This window comes from Medicago sativa, chromosome 6 (genome assembly GCF_051527215.1).
Source record: "Medicago sativa cultivar Bolivia chromosome 6, Bolivia_mono, whole genome shotgun sequence".
NCBI lineage: Eukaryota > Viridiplantae > Streptophyta > Magnoliopsida > Fabales > Fabaceae > Medicago > Medicago sativa.
In genome coordinates this window covers 58213640-58228532 of record NC_140754.1, presented here as the reverse complement: position 1 = coordinate 58228532, position 14893 = coordinate 58213640, and the positions used below count along the sequence as shown (strand labels likewise).

The 14893-nt window shown below is 37.4% G+C and overlaps 2 protein-coding genes across 2 annotated transcripts; both read right to left on the bottom strand.

Moving 5' to 3' along the window:
• Positions 1–6370: 6370 nt before the first annotated feature.
• On the bottom strand, positions 6371–6799 carry LOC146915915 (uncharacterized). Its single transcript, XM_085721490.1, has one exon. It carries the CDS (start codon positions 6797–6799, stop codon positions 6371–6373), a length of 429 nt encoding a protein of 142 aa, XP_085577616.1.
• Positions 6800–7375: 576 nt separating this feature from the next.
• LOC146915914 (uncharacterized) lies at positions 7376–7816 on the bottom strand. The gene has a single exon (XM_085721489.1). The coding sequence runs from the start codon at positions 7814–7816 to the stop codon at positions 7376–7378; it is 441 nt and encodes a 146-aa protein (XP_085577615.1).
• Between the last annotated feature and the right edge of the window lie 7077 nt (positions 7817–14893).

The window sequence follows — 14893 nt, the reverse complement described above, 5'->3', positions numbered from 1 at the left end:
AACCAAGACCACCACAGAGCCCTCTCAGCCAAACTCATATGAACCAGTTGGTCATATAATCAATGAGAAGTTGGCTGAAATGGCTGAGCAGAGAGAGAGAGAGTTATTAGTGGAATCCTTCGTCATCACCCTCAACCTCTCAATATTTCACCGCTCAACATGATTTTACCAGAAAATGTTGTGTCAAACTCAGAAAAAGCCTCTGAGACAACTCCAGAAGCAGCTGCTTCTGATAAAGTTGTTTCCGAAAGCCCCCATCAACAAACACCTGAACCACACAAACCCACATCACCCCCAAAATCACCAATAGTGACCATTGACCCCCAACTCAACAATCAAACAACAACTTCACCACAACAACAACCAACTGAAACTGACTATCAACAACCAGAACACTCACCAGAACAAACTCCCATGGATATTGATAATTCTCAAGTCAATGTCCAAGACTCAATCTCTACCGCACACATTGCTTCTGACCAACCATCAACCTCAACCCCAACTCAACACATCACCATTCCAGTTTCTAGTCCTATACAAGACCTTGAACTTAGTAATTCTGATCTTGAAACTCTTGAACAACCACCCCCAAACTTCCTGGAATCTGGATATATTAATGCTGAACTACTCACTATTCTTTCTCAAATGCATAATCTGGTGGATCAAAGAAGGACAATTGATCTCACCGATGCATATGAAGACTCCTGGGCATCACTTCAGAACCGAGCAGCTGAGTTTATAGAAGATGTAAAAGACAAGTGCATCAGAAGCAAGGAAGCTTCTGTCAGAAAGTTAATGGAGCATCTGAAGAAAAGTCTCAGAGTTAGAAGTCCTACACTGCTCCTGGCAAACAAGCCATTCTTCTCAGAAATGGACTACTTGACCAGAGACGGAAGGATGTTTAAGCTTCTGAGGCAACAGATGGCAAAGCAGCAGCAAGAGGCTAGAGAAAGGGAACAGGCTCTTCTCCAGAGGCAACAATATCTTGAAAAACAGTTGCAGAGGAAAATTGAAGAAATGGAGAAGATGAAGAAACAACAACAAATCAACCCTTAGTTGCTCACCTTAGTGTTTTATTTTGTTTGTTGTTTGTTTTAAGTTCTTAGTCTCTGCTTCTGAAACTGTCTTGCTTTAATGTTTATTGCTTCTGAATGTGTAACTGATTCTGACTCTGATTGCCTGAATATTCTAGTTATTTACTTATTATACTCTCTTCATGTTTGAGTTTTTCTCATATCTTTTTGTCTCTTATGCTTATTTTCTTTTATTTCAATTTTTTTTGATAATGACAAAAGGGGGAGTATATGTGACAAGTATTTAAAGGCTCTGAGCCCCATTAATGATATTTGAAACTTTTTGAAAAACTTCTATCATTTTTTACCTTATTGGTATAAGCTATGAACGAAAGAAGGAGTATCAAAAATCAAGTAAAATTAATTGAACCATTCTTCTTATCTATAAGTTAATTCTTTCAATGATTCAATTTTTTTTAAGCTCTGATAATTTTATTATGCGTAAAATGAATTTAATTAACCTGGATAGAACTTAGGGGGAGCTTACAAACCTCACCTTAAAAACTATCAGACTCAGGGGGAGTTTGAGCTTACAAACCTCAGATTCTGAGCTTACAAACCTCAGGACCCAAAAGTCAACTTGTTAATTAGATTAACAACAATTGATCAATTTTTAAATACTTTTGTTTGTCATCATCAAAAAGGGGGAGATTGTTGGAACAAAATGTATTTAACAATGAACCTTAAAGAGTTTTGATGATAACAAGGTATTAAAAATTGTAAATTGGACTAGCTAATATTTGTTCAAGTGTACAGGACCATAATTAAAATAGTTACATCATCATTGGTTCTGAATGAGCAAATAAAGAGCAAAGGAAACAACAATATTTGAAGCTTGGACGCTCCTGAAGGCAACTTGCTACTGAAGAGAAAAGGCACTCCTGAAGTTAAGTCGCTTCTGAAGTAAGAATAGTGCTCCTGAAGAATAGTGCTCCTGAAGACAAGAGGTCCAGAAGCCATATCATCAGAAGCTGCATCATCAGAAGCTGCAGAAGCTGCCTCATCAGAAGCCATTTCACCAGAAGCTGAAGATCAACTGGATTTGTGAAGATTCAAGGATTGAAGAATCATCACTGCAAAAGCTGTCTATTGGAGGCATGTGCTTGCAATTTGGACGAATGCGTTGACATTTGTACGAATTGTACAACCACGTTCTCCACTACTCTGTTTTGTGTCCACGCTACAAGACAAGAAAACAGCTCCAGAATACGGCTTCGCCTGCATAGATATTCCTTTGGATAAGGAATGGATTTCAAATTGGTTCTTCATAGGACAACAACCAAATCAGGCAAAAGATCAAAGGTGAAAGATCAAGCTTCAACAACGACTCTTTGATGTGCTGGCAATTTCACAACGTCTCTTTCACACCTCTATATAAAGGAGTGAAGACCTAGAGATTTGGTAATGTTGAATAACAGACTCTCAACATTTTTACAAGTGTCAAACCTCTGCTGAAATTGTTCTGCATTCACTTAGAATTTCTGTGTTTCAAAGTCTTATCTTAGAAATTCTTAAGTCATTGAGTCTGTATCTGATTTGTATTGTGAGCACCTCTGATTGTATATCAAGTGTTCAACCTTAAACAATTTTATGTGTAATTTTGTTTAGTTAGAAGTCTCTTGCAGTTGTGCTTGAGCAGGGAGTCTCTTGATTGTGTTCTTGAGCAAAGGAAGTCTCTTGCTTGTGTGCTTGAGCAAAGGAAGTCTCTAGCTTGTGTGCTTGAGCAATTGTAGTAAGATATTACTCTTAGTGAAATCTCCTTGGAAGTGCAAGGGGGACTGGACTACTTCCGGATTGTGGAAGGAACCAGTATAATTGCTTTGTGTCATTCTTCTTCTCTCTCTCTGTTTTATTCCGCTGCATTTAGATTCTGATAATCACTTCAGAAGCTGTCTCACTTAGCTTCTGATCAAGTGTGTTCAGTTTTAGGAGAAACAAAGAATTTTTCAAAACACAATTCAACCCCCCCTTTTTGTGTTTTCCTCACCTTCAATTGGTATCTAGAGCCTTGGTCTGTTGTGTAACACTTAACCGTGCAACAGTCAAAGATCTGAGAAAAACATGTCTACTCCTCCTCCTACTGGTTCTGATGATACTAGCTATAAACATGTCTCACATGATTATAGTGATAGTAAGAAATCCAGTGTTGGAAAGATTCCAAATTTCAATTGAGATGCTGAAGAATTTTCTTGGTGGAAGACCAACTTTTACAGTTACATCATGAGCCTAGATGAAGAATTATGGGATATTCTGGAAGATGGTGTTGGAGATTTAGTCCTTGATGAAGAAGGAGCTGTTGTGGATAGAAAGAAACATACTCCTGAGTTGAAGAAACTCTACAGGAAGCATCATATTATCAGAGGAGCTCTTGTCACTGCTATACCCAAAGCAGAGTACATGAAGATGAGTGACAAGTCCACTGCCAAAGCTATGTTTGCTTCTCTCTGTTCAAACTACGAAGGCAGCAAGAAGGTCAAAGAAGCTAAAGCTCTCATGCTTGTACATCAGTACGAGTTATTCAAGATGAAGGATGATGAGACTATTGAGGAGATGTACTCAAGGTTTCAAACCTTAGTCTCTGGGCTACAGATTCTGAAGAAGAGCTATGTTGCTTCTGATCATGTAAGCAAGATACTCAGAAGCTTACCTGCCAGATGGAGACCAAAGGTGACTGCCATTGAGGAAGCTAAAGATTTAAACACTTTAAGTGTCGAAGATCTTGTTAGTTCTCTCAAAGTTCATGAGTTAAGTCTTAATGAACATAGAGAGAAAAGTGAAAACCCAGAATTGGAAGACCCTTCGATGAAGAGAAAAGAGAGTGAAGATCAGCGATTCTGATTTGAGCAAGAAGAAAATGTTGTGTTGGAATCAAAGACAGCAGCTGCGGAGCTAAAATGCTTGGTTGTGAGGAAATAGTCAGAGCTGGTGCTGCCACAGATGATGGTGGTGATACGGCGGAGCTCCGATAGGGTGATGGTGTTGTTGATTTCTGATTCGTGAGAGAGATATAGAGAGAAAAGAGAGAGAATGGGAAGAAGAGAAATTTTAGGTAAAATTGGAATAAAGAAGAAAGAGGTTGGAAATCAAAAAGTTGCATATTGAAAGAAGAACATGTCTCGGTAATTACCAATTAGTTGTATCTGTATTCTTTGGTAAACCGCATGTGCAATTAATGCAGAGTTAGTGAGAATTTGTGGGAGGGGATTTGAAATTTGAATTTAACATTAAATGTAGTTAAAACAAAGGTTTCCTGCTCAAAATCAAGGATTAGGGTTTTTTTAAGTGTTGTGTGCATTGTACTTTAGGATTTGATAATAAGGATTGTCTGAGACGATCTTTCTTGGTATCCCAAAACGACAGTTGATTTTCTTCCAGTAGAATCTCCTAACTCTTTATGTTGTTATCTTGGCGACGACTTCTGCTTCTACCCATTTTGTGTATAGTCTACGTCTACTATCAGGAATTTGAGTTGTCCGGGTGCAATGGGAAAAGGTCCGACTATATCCACTACCCACTTCAAGAAAGACCAAGGCGAGAATACTGAAATTTACTCATTTGAAGTGGTGTGCTTCTTATCACAAAAACGTTGACACTTGTCGCACTTCTTGACAAATTCAGCGCAGTCTTGTAGCATAGTTGGCCAATAATATCCCGCCCTAAGCAACTTGGATGATAATGCTCAGCCACTAATATGACTCCCACATACTCCTTCATGAACCTCTAAAAATCTGCGACGTGAATTCCACCAAAAAATCTGCTAGGACTTGAGACTTGATGCTCCGTCTGGGTATGAACTGGATGTCGTATTCTAAGAGTTCAATTGACCAGGCCACCATTCACCTAGTGAGGTCTGGCTTTCCGTGCACCTGTGTTATAGGGTTGTTGGATTTGACGACAATTTTATGGCTTTGGAAGTAAGGCCGCGGTTTCCTAGCTGTTATCACGACAGCGATGGCTAGGAGTTCAATCTTTTTGTACCTGAGTTTGGCACCTCGAAAGACTTTTCTGATCAAATAAATGGGCTACTCCTAGTGTCGGATTCTTGGACTAAGACGGAGCTCACGACGTTGTCAGATGTTGCTAAGTACAAGAAAAGGATGGCGCCCATTGTTGGGTGATGTAGGATGGGCGAACTGGATAAGAAGAACTTGATCTTGCTGAAGGAGTCCTCACACTCAGGTGTTCATTCGAAGTTCTCCTTTTTCTTGATGGACGCGAAGAAAAAGAAAGTCTTGTCGCCAGCGCATGATAGAAAACGAGATAAAGTTGTTAACCTTCAAGACAGTTGTTGGACCTCTTTGATGTTGGCTCGACTTCAAATATTAATTATGGCTTAGTATTTGTCTGAATTAGCCTCTATACCTGTTCTATTTAGTAGGAATCCTAAAAACTTCCCTACTTGAACACCAAAAGTGCATTTAGTTGGGTTCAGTCGCATGTTGTGCTTTCTGACCTGCTGTAGAATTTCTTTTAGGTCTTATGTCTGACTGCCACCCTCTTTTGTTTTGACTACCAGGTCATCTATGTAGACTTCGAGGTTTCTTCCAATTTGTTTTATGAAGATTGTATCCATTAAACGTTGAACGGTAGCACCGCCGTTCCTCAGACCGAAGGGCATGACTTCGTAGTGGTAATTCTTGTTGTTGGTCATGAATGTTATCTTCGGGGCGTCCAAGGGATCCATCTTTATTTGGTTGTAACTAGAGTAGGCGTCCATAAAGCTGAGAATTTTGAATCCTGAGGCGTTATCAATCAAGTAATCAATGTTTGGGAGTGGATAAGGGTCTTTAGGGCACGCCATGCTTAAATCCATGCAGTCTACACACACACACATTATCCACATTCCATTTGCCTTCTTAACTAAGACAGTGTTAGCCAGCCACGTGGGGTATTTGATTTCACTGATGAACCGGGCGTCTGCTAATTTCTTCACTTCTTCATCAACAGTTTTCCTTCTTTCCTCGCCTAGCTTTCACTTTCTTTGGGGCCACTAGTTTGATGCCAGGGTTGATGGAGAGATGGTGGCATACTATGCTAGGATCAATTCCTGGCATATCTGACGGTTTCCATGCGATTAGGTACAAGTTATCTCTGAGCAGTTGTGCTAGGGCGAACTCTTCTTCTGGTAGTGGAGAGGTTCCCAACTTGGTGACTTGATGTGGTTCTGGGCCTATGTGAAATTCCTTCAGATCTTCCATAGGTTCAATGCGCTCTTGTTGATACTCTTCTCTTAGATCAAGCTCGATCATATTGATGCTCAGATGTTTGTCTTCTACACCTACTTTCTTCTTTCCTTTCTATAACCTTAAGCTGTTGTGATAGCATTCTCTGGCAGTTTTTTGATCTCCTTGGATAGTTCTTATTATTCCTTTCTCCAAAGGATATTTCATTACTAAGAATCGGGTGGAGAGGAAGGTGCCAAAGAGGTTGAAAGTTGGATGCCCAATGATAATATTATAAAATTTAGGTGTGTTGATCACCAAGTACTTCACCCTGATTGTCTTGGCGTTTTCTCTTTTTCCAAATGTGGTCTTTAAGGTGATATGACCCCGAACGTGCATCTGCTCGTCGGTAAAGCCTTCTAGAGTTCCTTTGAAAGGTTGTAATTGTTCTAGATCTAGCCCTAATTTTTCGAAAGCGACGTAATAGAGGATATCCGCCGAGCTTTCTGGATCAATGAGGACTCTTTTGACATCCAAGTTAAAAATCAGTAAGGTAACAACCATTGGGTAGTCGTCGTGAGGGACCACGCCTTCATAATCGTTAGGTGAGAATGTAATACTCTACTCTCGCCTTGGGTCAGCTGCGTTGTCGTCAACAAACATCATTTTCCTGACATATTTCTTTCGAGAGGAACTAGATTCTCCTCCTCCTGCAAAGCCTCTAGAAATGGTGTTGAGAGTATGTCTTTCTTTTCGATCTTCTTTGGGATTTTCTTTGTTCTTTTCTTCAGTGGGGCGACAATGATCTTCGCCTTGTCCACCTCTAACATATCCTCTAAGCTTCCCGTCCTGTATCTCAATCTCCTTCCTAAGCTGCCAGCAGTTATCAGTGATGTGTCCTCGGATTTGATGATATTTGCACCAAGGCTCAGGATCAGTGCCCATGCGGTCACTTCGAGGTTCGTGAGGGTCTGGAATGAGCCTGGACTGGTAAACTTCTCTGTAGATCCGTTCTGGTCTTGTGTTCAATGGCGTGAAATTGTCTATGTTGTAAATCTTCATTTCTTGCCTCTTGAAGGTGCCTTTGTCTCTAGTTGCGGGTGGGTACTAGTTCCGTCTATCTCCCCTGGAATTACTGCATTACTTGGCGTCCCTAGCTTTCTTTTCTACGTTACTCTCCTCGCCTTTGAAGTAACATTCAGCCCTTGACATAATTTCATCCACGGAGTATGCTGGCTTTTGTGCTAAAGACTCATTTAAGGGGCCTGCTCGTAGCTTGTTTTGGAAAGCACCTACGAACAACTCCTGGTTGGGATGCACTACCTTGATGGTGGCATCGTTATAGCGAGCGATATAGCGTCCTAGTGACTCATCCAGCTCCTGGAGAACGATGAACAAGCTAGTGGTCAAAACTTTTCGGCGGTGACTTGCTAAGAATTGATGGATAAGTTTCCTTGTCATGTCCTGGTAACTGATCAGAGAGAACCTAGGTTGGTTCATGTACCAGCGGAGGGCGACATCGATCAAAGTTGCCGCCCACAATTTGCACTTGAGGGAGTGAGGCACCATGATCACAGCCATCTGGGTATTGAAAGAAGTGATGTGTTCTACCGGATCGCCTTTGTTGTCGAAGGAGGACAGCGATGGAGATTTGAAACCCTCTGGGACGGGTGCGTTCCAAATCTCTACTGATAGCGGCTGGGGTTCTGGCTCGTCTAACTTGTCGTGGTGAGAGTCTGCCTTCTCCAAGTTTTGCTGCTGCTGGAGAGGTTCTGTGGTTCTGCTTGAGTAGTTGAGCGATCTCGATTTTTATCGTCTCGGCTTCTGAGGTGGCGATGGTGATGAAGAGCTTTCTAAATCACGACGGAAAGTGCGATTTAGGGTTTCTTTTTGTGGTTGGTTGAGATTTCTAAATCGCAGAGGGGTTCTACGATTCAAATGGTTTAGGTTTCAGTTTAGGGTTTACAAATCACGATTTGCGATTCAGAAACGTGGTCAAGGTTAGTTTTACCTGTTCCCACAGAAGGCGCCAACTGTACTTGCTAAAAGTACAATAATCGTATTAGGGTTTGTATTGTATTGGTCATGCCTTGAGAAGGCTCTCAAGGGTTGTATTTATAGTCCTTTATGGGTATGACTTGTGATTACTTAGGCAATAAGTAACAGGGGTATTTAAGTATTTAGGCGCGTTCTAGAGTTTTTAGAAGCCAAAAGAGGCAAAGCCCTGGGGAGGGCGCGCTTTGGGGCGCAGGGACTTTCTGATGGGCGCTGAATCTTTTAAGAGGGTCTAAAAGCCCTTTTGGAGGTCCTTTAGGTCGTTAGAAATATATTGACGGTCCACATCTAAGAAAAACTTACGAAATATAAACAAAACATAGCCAAATTTTTAAAGCAAGTCAATCACTTCGCCTTGTCTCAATACTCGTGCTAGGGGGATGTGGACCTTTAATATATTCCTAAGGACCTAAAGGACCTCCAGAAGGGCTGTTAGACCCTCTCAGAAGACTCAGCACCCTACAGAAAGGCCTTGAGGCCCAAGGCGCGCCCTCCCTAGGGCGCCGCCTCTTCTGGCTTCTAGAAACCTCTAGAATATGCCTAAATACTTACCCTATTAATTACTGCCTAAGTAATCACAAATCAGGCCCATAGAGGGCTATAAATACAACCCTTGAGAGCCTTCTCAAGGCATGACCAATACAGTACAAACCCTAATACGATTATTATACTTTTAGCAAGTACAAAGAAGAAAAGGGTGACGACTAGGGTTTGAGAAAGAGAGAAAAGATAGAAAGGAAAGTACAAACTTGGTTAGTGCTTAGACATGTTTCTTTGTTAGTACGATGTGTAATAGTTATTTTCTAGAGAAACTTTTTAATAATTGACCGAATCCTTGATGAAAAATTAATTGACCGAATCATATTAATTTAGTTCCCCTTTTAGCTCCACCAAAATTGGATCGAACAAAACAAAACACACACTAATATAGAACTGCATCATTCCATTTAAAAACAACCCTTATTTTTGGAATTCAACTCATTCATTCCAATTCCATCACACCCAATCTTCATCGTATTTAAAACAACCATACTCTCACTCACTCTCTGCATCATGACAACAACGTTGATACTTTATTCTTATTTCAATAACCATACGCTAAGGCCAAACAGTATTCCACAATTGTTTCCCTTTCTCAACAAACGGAACTAAGGACAGTTACTCCAGACGCTGCAACTTATGGAATGATTACCCGATCTTTGTCGAATAAAGGTGAATATGTTAAGGCATGGAAACATCGTAAAATGATTGCGAAAGACCTATCATAAGACGGTAAAAAGGTTTGATGCTTCTCTTGTTACAGATTGCAATTTTGTATTTATTTTTGGACTTCATGACATTATTTTAATTTTGTTTTTGCCTCGCCTAATGAAAAATAAACTTGTGTTTCATCTTGAGTGGAAGTTGTAGAATATAATTGTTATTGCTGTATTGATTGAGATTTTACCAATTGTAATACTTATAATTCTTCATAATGATTGCAATCTTACTATTCGTAACCATTGTAGAATACTATACTTAAGGTTGAATTGCTTAGCCTTTAAATAGATGTGTACTTAAATATACCTTAGAGAGATGTATTGATTATTTTATATCCTGCACAAATGAAAACATGTAATTTTGTATGATTTTAGGATGAATTGATTCCCCAAAATCTATTTACACATGGTATCTTGTATGCTTGATTAGTTCAAGAAATAATAAGGTTCTAATACTAGTTAGTATACATAATAAAAATTAATCTAAAATTTATTTGCTGATTAAAGATCGAATAGAAAGTGAATTGAATCTAAACTAAAAGTTTATTTGTACTTGTTTAATGTGCAGTGAAAACTTTATTTTATGAAGTTGTTATTTCCCCCTGGTTTGGAGCGGAAAGTACAAGATATTATTTTTTTTAAGCAGAAAATGATGCATGGAGCATCATTCAAAATTCATTAAGCAACAGAAAAGTACAAGATATAAATGAATCTAATTGAGATAATTTGATACGATATGTATATTTAGGGACACAAAGCTTCAGTTTAAAAATAGTGAAGAACTTTATGTGAATCAGCAAAGCTCTATATGTGAATCCTCCATTTAGACTCTTGAATTTTATTTTTAAGATTGAAATACTAACAATGTCATGACAAAATGGAAAATTGTAGGCATTGCTCCCCAAAACGAAGTGAGATCTTGGAACTGGACAGAAACATAGCACAAAAGATGCATTCACAACTCACAAGTAAGTGTTCATGTTCTATCTTTTAATGGAAAAAATGAAAAGTAAAATACTACCCTTTTGGTTATTAGTTTTCACTAAGAGCAACTTTTGTGCATGTTGCACTATGCCAAATTTCTTATAAATGATCACAACTATAGAAAACTTACATTGGAGTGAGCATGACATGGTATTGGGTGAACTAAAACTTGGAGTACATCAACTATAGAACCAACCTAAAAAAGACTCAAACATTTAAATCATTAATAAAAAAATCTTAAGCATTATTATTATTTTATAGTATTAATTTTTTTATAATATCCAATGACTATATCATTAAAAATGATGGATGAATTCCTTCAAAAAAACACACAAAAGCTAATATAAACATTTTTATCTTCCTATGAATATGGTAGTACTAACTTTTTTTTTTCCTTTCAAAAAAGACTTATTATTTTTTTCCACACAATTTCACCTTCAATAATTTTATTCTTTTGTTTTCCTTCAATCTTCTATAATTATGTCATTGAAATTGTTGTTTTCCGTTGTTTTGTTTTTTGAGTTTTTGACACTTTAAAAATTCATAATCAATTTGTCGTTTGTCGAAAATTTATAATATTTTGTTTTAAGTCATATTTTAACGTTCTTAACACGCCATATTTTACGATAAAAATTTTGCCCAGGCTCTATAATTTTCCTGGCTCCGCCACTGGACACAACCATGAGTGAAGAGATGGAAATATCCCAATTTGATATGTAGAAGCTGCATAATACTTATTTAGCTTACCACATTCATTAAGAATATATAAGTTCTACATGTTTTCATTTACATCCATATATATATATATATATAGGGATTTGCTAGAACACACCCACTAGTTTTTATGTGGGAGTGTTTTAGCAAAGCTACACCTTAGGGTGTATTTAACCACTTTTAGTTATTCACTTGCTAAAATACTCCTTCTAAAAAGTAAGTGGGTGTATCCTAGCAAACCCCTATAGGATTTGCTAGAACACACCCACTTGTTTTTGTTAGAAGGTGTGTTATAGCAACATACACCTTAAGGTGTATTTGTTATACCCTAATTTTGGACCTAAAAATACTAGCTCAATTCTTCTTTTCTTGTATTTCAAGTCATTTGATATGTCTCTGATCAGTTGCATCTTTCTCTGCATTTTATTTCAATGTTATTTGCAAAATTCACACAAAAGGGTATTTTAGTCATTTCCTATGTTAAAATTTCTTCCAATCATTGAAAATTTGTTTAAGTCTTTTCAAATAGTTTGAATAGGTCCTTATTTCAATTCTATGTCAAAATCCATTTCAAAAATTGCATTTGAAGTCATTTTGAGTCAGTTTTACCCCTAGGGGCATTTTTGTCTTTCCATGTGTCAAAGCTCTGTGTAAACTCTTAAAAATTGTCTCTGAGTCTTTTAATTTTGTTTGTATAAGTTCTTGCCTTAATTTCCTGTTAAAAATCCATTTTTTGAAATTGCATCTAAGTCATTTTTAGTCGTTTTAGCCCTAGGGGCATTTTGGTCATTTCACACAAAATTTCGGCAGAGAGAGGTTACTTTAAAGTACCTCATTTAAGCCATTGGTTCGTTTTAGTCCGTTTTGTCAAATTTTAATCATTTCACTTTACGTTTGGTCAAATTTATCATTTTTTAATCCAATTTTATTTTTTTTATTTTCTTTTAAATCCTCAAAATTCCAAAAAAATTGCATTTAAGTCCCTTTCCTAGTTTCAAATATTATTTTTTAGTCTTTTTTTTTTATTTCGAAATTTCATTTTTTTCTTCTAAGTTTTTTAAAATTGCAGAATAGTTTTTTTTTTATTTGCAGAAAGGCCCTTTTAGTTTTAGAATTTGCAGGTTGGTCCTTTTGTCCAAGTTTTGTCCAGGTCATCATTCCATAACACGTGTCAGCTCACTATTGGGTCTCAAGCACAGGTGTCAGCCTATAAAAGGCCCCAATCATTACCATTCCATTCAGATTTCAACAACTCAGCAAAAATCACAAAAAACACAATACACATTCTCTCTCTTCTCAATCAAGATCAAACACCAAATAATTTCCAGAATTCAGAGATGAACTCGATGAAGTTCATCCCCAATCTCAAACCCTAACCGAATTTCCAGAACACAAATCCACGCCAAATCACCACAGATTCTCATCAGTTTCATCACACAAGACTCAATCCAATAATCACGTAGCAAAATCAGTTTGAATTGGAGTTTTTTAGTTCGAAGTTCTCAGAGATTCGAAGAATCTTCATCATCGAACCAAAAGTCCCTGCAATTCCAACACCGAATCATCCAACGGACGAACCAGTGCGATCACAGGGACAAAGAGAGCGAGAAGAAGAAGAATTGAAGATTTTCTCAAGGATTTTCGTTCGAATCTCCAATAAAATCCAGGTATATTCAAAGAACCTCCTCGTCTTGTACTTTAAATCATCATCGAAGGCTCAAAATTGAAAATAAACGGTGAATCGAGGTGAAAACTTCGAAAAGATTCAAAGAAAGTTCGAAGCGAAACCCTAAGTTGAAAAATCATGAAGATTCACCGTTTACTTTTCAAATACGAGTTCAATTTCATAATCAGTGAAGAAGATAGAAAGATTAGGGTTTCGTTTCATGAGATTCAAAAAGTTTTGGAAACATAAAACCGAACGAATCAATCCTAGATCTACTCTGATCTAAGCTCTTTTTCAAGAAAACGTTTTCGAAATCATAAAGAGAAGAGAAAGAGCTTTAAGAAGATGTGTTTGGTTTTTAGATCGGAGTAGGTTGAAACTCCGACGCGGCGGCGCCACCATGGGCCACCACGTCGGAGAAGGAAGGTTTCGTCGGAGAAGAGAGAGTCATTTGCAGACTCTCTCTCTCTAGTCTTCGTCTTAGAGAGAGAAGTGGAGAAGGGGAATGAACCAGAACCGGTTCAAGGCCTATATAGGCCAACGAACCGGTTCAACCCATGGTTCCAGCCCTAACCCGCCTCTCAAGCCCAGTTTCCATGCCTGTGTGACTTTCTGCTATGCACACCCCCCCTTTCTTGCATGCTTTACTGATTTCTTGCTAATTGCACCCCTGCATGTTCAAAAAATCCTTTAAAAGTCCTAAAAAAATTTCTATGTGTTCTTGTTTGTTTTCTTGACATTTTTGTGGTGTTGTTATGTGTTAAATCTTGATTTAAAAATATGTAGTATTTTCTTGTAAAATGTTTACCATTTTTTTTGTTAAAAATTGTGAAGTTTATATGTTTTGAGTCTAAAAATCTTTTAGAAAAATTCTACCAAAATTCATATACCTTTCTTGATAATTTTGTAGTGTGTTGTGATGAATTTTTCATATTAAAATTGATAAAAGATAATGTGTTAATTTTCTTGCTATTTTGTGATGTTTTGTGGTAAAAATTGATGAAGATTTGCTTGATTCCAATTCCAATCTCTTGATGAATACTTGTGACCTATACCACTTGATTTTATGAAGTTTTAGCTACTGTTTGTGTTTGATATTGCTGCATGAGTGTGAATCTTGATTAGTTACTTAGTTTACAAGTTACTTGTGTAAATAAATAATGCAAATATGCTTAAGTTTGCTTTTTTAAAAAATGCCAAGTTAATCATGTTGCCTTAATTCCCATTCTAAAGCCTGATTCTAAACCTTTAAAAATGTGTTAGAATGTGAGAATTATAGGTCATGTGGCTCTTACATTTTATGAGCAAATTTTAGTCATGTTTTGCACTCATTTTGCCTTTATTTTGGGTTGTTTTCTATGCTTTGTGTTATAGTGTTTTTCTTGCTTTATTTCTTTTAATATTGCCAAGTGTTACTAACCATTTCACTTCATGTCTCATATATTTCATAAGCATCCCCATTTCATCTCATATTCATCTCTATTTTTCTTGCAATTTAATTTGTACCAAGGATTAGAATGTAAAGACTTAGGAGTTCTTGTAATATTTTACTTTCATGCAATTTTTAAGTTCTTGCAAGACCATAGAATGTATCTAGGCCAATGATGTAATAAGGACAATGGACTCTAATAATGTACACCGACACAAGCACCGACACATGCACACACCTCACTTTAGATATATGGCTAGGATATGCATGTTTAGATGTATGTTTAGGATTGTATGTTTAGATGAATGCTTAGGATTTACGCTTAGAAAAATCAATTTTCCAAAAAAATATGAACAAGATCACTCAAACCATTTTCTAATAAACCTTGGGATCAAAATCCCATTGTATTTGTCCTTTTCATTTTCTTAATCAAATTTTAATGAATTTTAATCATACATAGGCCATATTTTGCAAATAACTAATTCCACCTCACCTTTTCTAAATCCCATGCCCTTGAGGCCTCCCTCTCATTCTTCAAACTCCAATTTTCA